At 43.7% G+C, this 7,029-nt stretch overlaps 1 protein-coding gene across 1 annotated transcript in view; it reads left to right on the forward strand.

Annotated features, from left to right (window-relative positions):
* The first annotated feature begins 1,658 nt into the window (after positions 1 to 1,658).
* LOC144123515 (uncharacterized) overlaps positions 1,659 to 7,029 on the forward strand; it is a 12,381-nt gene continuing 7,010 nt past the window's right edge. Inside the window, exons 1-2 of the mRNA XM_077656332.1 lie at positions 1,659 to 1,779; positions 6,106 to 6,257. Of these exons, the coding sequence (XP_077512458.1) occupies positions 1,669 to 1,779; positions 6,106 to 6,257 (263 nt within the window). The 5' untranslated portion in view covers positions 1,659 to 1,668. The remainder of the gene's footprint in view (positions 1,780 to 6,105; positions 6,258 to 7,029) is intronic.

A 7,029-nucleotide genomic window follows, 5' to 3' on the forward strand; every position in this document is an offset into this window, starting at 1 on the left:
TAAATGTTATTCCTCTCTCCCTCTGTGTGTGAACCAGCATTTCAGCTAAGAACGTTTTAAAAGATAACACACACATTTAGTGCCAATAACATCTGGCACTCTAAACACAGCTAAGCCTTTTGGGAGTGAAATGTAATAAGCTCTTCTCCACAGCCCTCTCTTTTAGCGGCAGAATATTCTGCCCAAGCCCTGAGGCAGTTTTTCATCGATAAAAGTATGGAATATTCATGACTGCTTTTGTAGAAAGAAAATGATAAACATCTAAGGCCATTCTTTCCACCTTTTTGCGGGACATATAAATCCAGGATGTGAAACGCCTTTTTAATATCCTCAATTTCAGCGATATAAATATTTACCGTGTTTTACGGACTATGCTCCGCGGAATGTACACGTTCAAAAGCTGATATTTCGCGTGGTCGGGACATTCACGGGTGCGGACTCTACATTGTATAATTTTTTAAAGTCAGTTAGTTATATTCGAAGAAAGCTAGTGTGGCTTTCTCCGTAATAAAATGAAACGCCACCTATCCGCGGCAATGACATTTCGCCGTTCTAAAACACAGCAAAATCACCTATCAGTGCTTCAGTATCAATAACTATGTAATTTATGAAGAGAACAGCTGTGACATGGATCCAAATTTCTCATAAACAAGACCAGGTGATGCGAGAATAGCATATTCAGTGAGAATTTGTATAATTTTTGAAGAGCACTTTAACGAAGGCGATATAGTTACAGGTAAAGAATAATATTCCAAAAAACTATCATTCTTCAGTATTTCAACTTTTCTTAATATGAACCAGCCTGGCATGCTTCAAAATATATGGGGAGGCGCCTTACAGAAACGCATTAATAAATTTTAAAACTGAAGTCTCAGCTAAGACAGCACGCCTGATTTTGATTATCGGCACGGGATTACACACGGTAACGCATATGCTGGAAGTGACACTAAAGCGTGCTCCGTTTGTTCTCGGTGCCAGTAAGTTAAAGGCAGCCAATGGTGGCCTCGCTGAGGTTGAATTTTAGGTGAGGTGACGGTTAGTGAATGGGCGTGGAAGCGGCCTCTTAATAAAAAGCTGTGCAAGTGTTATATTTAAAGTCAGCGTATACACAGTGTTCTACAGATGCAGGCATGTAAAAAACACATTGAGAGCTGCATGAAACAGCATATTTTATTATTGTTAGGAGCTCAGAGAAGATTCAGGGAATTGTTACCCTGCGAGCTTCTCTTTAGTAACACCTCTCAGACAGAGCGCACAGTCTAGAACATTGACCTAGTTGATAGTAAATGAAAAAGGAAGAGTTGAATGATTGCATGCTATTGTAATTGCGTATTGGAATTTTGCTTCTACGGTACGCGTATGAGTCGTTACATTTAAGCTGCATAATATATGTATCATAGCCGCGTATATTATGGGGAGTCATAGAGAGGAAACCAGACTTAACGAGATTCAAAAGAAAAAATAACATAGTCAAATATGTAGCTGAAATTGCATTCTTTCAACCTGACACTATTTAACATAAATACGAATGTCAGAGACGAAACGCTTAATTTGACTATATTTTTGGACGTTTTGACAGCATGACGAACGCAATCCTCAGGTCAGACTTTCTATAAAGGCGACGAGAGTGGGCAGTTAAGACTCAGGAGCTGCTCTCCAGCGTTAATCATGGCCTCTCCGCTATTGCTGGTCAGCTTGTGTGCTCTAGGCCTGTCGGTCTTTCCGGCGCCTGCCGAAGCGAAGCACAACCAACCGAGTGAGCCCGCAGATGCTTTCGAGGTAAGTGCGGTCCGGTTAAACGTTGAAGTCAAGGTGCTGTTTCTGCCAAATCCCGCTGAAAAGCGCTAGAACTTTGCTGCTAGAGAGGCGACTCGCAGCGAACGCGCGTTGCATGTTGAGCACGTTAGCCAGATATCGCAGGACGCTAGCGCCGTCAGGGGTGCAGGCGTAGGAACCTGCATATCCGACTTGCATCGATTTCGTTTAAAGTTCCTAGCGCGCCATCTTTCGCTGGTCACAAAAAGAAAAGCACGCCAGGGGCATCGATACTAACAAACAAGCTAGGTTTACTTTGGGTAATTTGTTTGACACGCCAAAGCGATTCATGCTATGAGGGACTTCTCAGTGGAAGGATCCAAAATTTTTAGACTACCTGGAATTCTTTAATGTGCACTGACATCGGACAGCGCACGGGCCTCTAGCATTTTGCCTCAAGTGGAATAGAACAGCGGTGACAGCATCGGAAACGCGTTTTGGAAACGCCGAGGACCACGGACCATCGGAAACGCCGAGGACCACAATCAGGGATTCACCACGGTGCGAAGGTCACTTTGTTTAGGTCGGAGTCAGAATGGGTTTTCCGGTCGGCCCAGGGTTATTGAAATATGTACAAGAATCTCCAATGTAGCGATCCCGCGTTGCTTACTAAGAACTCAAAGATCTGTAGAAGCATTCACGCTCGATTGCAGATTATGGGTAACGAGTTTCGGACGTCTGACGGTGTTACTTGCATTGTGCAGCACATTATGCTGCCGGTCGTAATCTTCATACTCGTGTTCCCTTTGTTTTTCCCAGAGTGCGTACTGGATAGGGCATGTGCCTTCACAAGTATTATGTGCCGCTAGTTCTTAACCAATCACTTAAACAAGTATTTTCGCTTCACACTAGAAATAAAATGAAATCGCACCAAGTTTTGCTACGCAGTTCTTATGGTACTCTGATTAATATTTTGTTTTTTTTTAATCTTTTTTCCGCCTTTTACCGACTTTTTCGGGTTTATTTTTTCGATTGTTTTTGTAGCGGTGTCTGTTTTTGTGCTACTATATGCCTATTGCGTTGCCTGCTGCCGCGCACTGCCATTCAGGCCTTCTTGCGCCTTCGGCATGCAAGTGAGCATTTTATTTCTGCATTAGAAGTCAACAATTCTGTTATTATTATTGCGCGAAATAAGTCACTCTGGGTTGCGAAGCCAAAATAAACCGTCTGTGTATTACCTGCACACCAACAAAGAGGAAAACGCACTTAAAACCGCACACACTGGCATTTTAATGCTGGTGCATGTACAATGTGGACCACCTTTAACTGCACCAGTACGCTGGCGTGTCGTAGATACGAGGATCAAAAGAGCTGTAAAAACCACAGATCCTGATGCTACAAATTATGACCATTTTTCATACACAACTGGAACTAGCGTCATCTGTTTGTACCTATTAGAGAACGCTGCGTAACTCAAAGAAGGCTAATTTGAGTTTGTAAATGTTGGGGACCACGGCGAGATACTTGGCGAGCATAGTGATCATTATGGCGGATTCTACATCTCCGCTGCAGAATCTTACCTTTCAGACTGCGCTGACAACGATTAGCTCCAACGGCCATAGAAAGTCAGTGATTTGGACTATATATTGGAAATTCCCGTGGAGATTTTGAGTGTTCAGCGTCACGCTGCAGATTGGCAGGCGTCGACAGTGAACGCGTTCGTCTTGATTTCCTAGGCTTTCAGTTGCTTGATAATCAAGAGAAAAAAAGAGATAGTAGAGTAAAATCTTAATTTTATTAAAGAGAAAGTTTCAGACCCAGGCGTGGGCATTAGCAGGATACGTCTCGAATGAAGACTGGATTTTAGATGACGAATCTCCACACATGCTATTTAAATGCATAATCAAAGGAAATTCGTGGTGCTTGGGGTTGGTTGGCTGGGTGAGTCTGCCGTGCAATAGGATGAATTTTGATTTTTGAAGCTGACAAAAGGCACAGGGAACATGCAAAAGCTTTAAAGAAGTTATTTATTCACAGTAGCAGCTTTTATATACCAAGCTGCAAGTTAGAGCTTACTAAAGGTATAGCGCCTTGATACAAACGCTAACTAGTTACACAAAATAATTTCAAAAACACACGAAGACGATAGTTTAAAGTTTCTGAACATTTAGCAACAAAGGAGCTCAAAGACAAATAGAAAAAACGGCGTGTGCGTACGCAATTCCACTGTTGTACAAAATAAGCCGGAATGCGCTGCAGAAATTCTTCATAAACAAATAGTAGTCACCGAGACAAAAAAATACAACCGATGAATATTAGATTTGATATGAGCCTTATATGGCACTTGCGGAATAGGTCTTTCATGGAGAATACCTACAAGGTCTCCGCTTTCTATCTGCGTTGATGAGGCCATGTTACAAGCACAGAAGCCAGCCTCTGCGCTACATCTCTACGAGTTCACAGCCACTTTTTGCGTGTCCACTTAGAAATATGAAATATGCCGATATGCAGGCTGAAGCATATGAATTATGAGCACGGGAGCGAAAATAGCCAATTCGTTCAGAGCATGCTATCTTCAAACGATCCCACTCTCGGCTTGGGGTAAAGAATTGTTTCTATTTTGAGGTGATAGCCTTAACGGCCACGTGTCGTAGAAAAGCCGGCGTCTTCGTCGGCGAAATTGGTTGTCGCCGAAGATTCCACGTAAAATCTACAGAGAAGCAGCCAATGTGCCAGAAGATCCACCGGCGTCATCGCAGCCGCCTGCGCATCGAATTGTCAGCAAACTGCCCACTGAGGCAGGTGGCACTGAAATGAATGATGGGCGGCGAGAGCTTGCTCAGGAAGAGAAACCTGAGTCTCACAAGCCCCACTGGAGGCAGCAACTGCGACCACGGCTTGGCTTTGCGCCGCTGCGGCAGGAGTTGTATGAGGAGTTGCAGAAATCTATCTGTGAATATGCACCGCCCTCCTTTGGCTGTGCCCAGAACGGGCGGCCAAAGCACAGCCAGCACGTAGAAGAGCTGAACCAAATAGAAAAAGGCAGCTCAGGAAAGACGGACAGAGACGAGGCGACACGAACAGCCCCGAACTTCCACCAACTTTAATGCGTGCCAATCTACGAATATATACGAACTGAACAATCCACAGCCATCATCGACACATGCGCACATAAGCCCGCTGCTTGTCGGATAGGGAGATAGAAGCGCGGACATAATTGCGCATGTGTCGCTGATGACTGCGGATTGTTCAGTTTGTATATATTCGTGGATTGGCCCGCAATAATGTAGTAGGAAGTCCAGCGCCGTCCGTGTCCCCCCGTCTCTGTCCGCGTGTTTCCTACGCTGCGTTTTTCAAACATGTACCAACACGCCCACTGTGCCACCTTAATCAAGCTGGACAAAATCTGCGCTGGGCTGTGGAACAAGACACTAGCGCCTGACAGTTTGGTTCTTGTCTCGACACGTCCAGGTTTATTTTTGCTTCGCACCCGGGACAAAGCCTACAAATATATAATAGGGAATGGCCAATTATGCTATATACCCATTGACCCATTAACGCTCTCCCGTCCTACCCTCAAAGTAAAGCTAAAGTTTTTTCTGTAGTTTTTGTATTTGCTATGGTGGGTCCGCGGTTGACATACACTCAGAGCGCGAAAACAATTGATTCCTTGCCTGCAGAGAAGGTTATTTAGTGGAGACAAACTTCTGCCATTGGTGAGCGCTCAATTCGCTGCAAACTATCTATCTGCCTTTAGTCTATCTCTAACTTCGGTTTTTCACAACTACGGCAATAAAAATGAAGCTCGCGGTAACATAAAGTACTGCGGTTCAAAGCAGTAAATTGAACATTGTGCTTGAACATTGAACATTAACCTTTCGAGCTGTGTGACTGACCATTACTCGCGAAGCAGCGCAGAGCAAACAACCTTCAGAACAAACAGCGAACGCTGCAGATATCCGAGGCAGAGAAGCTTCTCAAACAACTTTACTGCGTGATTTTTTTTAACATCGATAAAAAATCAGCACACTTTCCCTTATGTGCAGTTAGTCCTTCGCAATAAAGGCATTATCTTTCCCGCCCTGCATTTCTTCACCCCCAGTTCCAGAATTACTTCTAAGCTTGTCACTTATTTTAAATAGCTTCAAACAAACATAAATATCTTAGAGCGAAAAGCATCCCATATAACTTTGTACCACACCATATATGGCAATCCTCCGCTTTTCCCCTTGTAATAAAAATAGAGCAGTGATCAACGTGTTCTCTTGAAAAAAGTCAATGATATCACACAGCACTGGTTACAGTTGTTATGCAAGCCCTTTCAATGGTTGCCTTTCGATGATGACGCAGGTATTTGATGCATTTCCTTTGGTCATCGCCATGTTTGATGAAGACTTGGACGGAGATCTCGACTGCGTAAAATCCGTTCGGACAGATTACGACAAAGAGGCCAAAAAAGCGACCTACGTGTGGGTGCTCAAAGGCAAAAATGGACAAGCAGGGTGAGGCCATATCACTGGAATAAAGCAGTCTGTGCTACTACATCGGCTGCAGTGTAAAGCGCTATTGTTTAAAAGTTATTCGTTCGATGAATGAAAGTTCAGATTTTCATAGGTGACGTGCATTGCTGCAGCACGGTGTTCGCTGGAAATAATATTTGAAGAAATATCAGGGGAAAATAGTATATGTCCTAAGCTCGACTTGCTGTTTGTTTCTGGCTAAATTTAGGTAACGTACTGCATCAATAATTGGCAATTCGATTTAGGGGGTGTCGGAATGTTCATGCACACAGAGGTCTAGAATTTCGGGTGCGAGTGCACAACATGATGCGGAACGTCACGTCATGCTACATCTCTCCAAAATGAGCTGGTGTTTATGATTATGATGTTAATCAAAACGTGAACAAGGAAAAGGAAAAAGACAGGGTGCTTGCCTCAGGCAAGGACCTTCAGGCTTTCCCCTCCCTTGTTTCCTTTTCGATTATAAAGAACCATCTGCCCAGCCTCTCTCTGTTATGACGGTAAGTATAGTAAAAAAATACATCACCTTGCATTTCTAGCGTAATGGAAAGGCCGGCACAAGCAGATGCGTACAGAAACCGCTATCAAACGCATCGTCTCACTGACATGGCACTGAATACCTGTCAGACGTACTTAATTGTATAATATCTTGCGTGTAAGAAAGCCCACGACGGAAGTTTGTGACTACCTTATGACGATGACTGTGAGCAACGTTACGCAACGTAAACGCGTCAGAGAAGATAAAAAAAAATGG

The sequence above is a fragment of the Amblyomma americanum genome, chromosome 3 (assembly GCF_052857255.1).
Source record: "Amblyomma americanum isolate KBUSLIRL-KWMA chromosome 3, ASM5285725v1, whole genome shotgun sequence".
NCBI classification, from domain to species: Eukaryota; Metazoa; Arthropoda; class Arachnida; order Ixodida; family Ixodidae; genus Amblyomma; species Amblyomma americanum.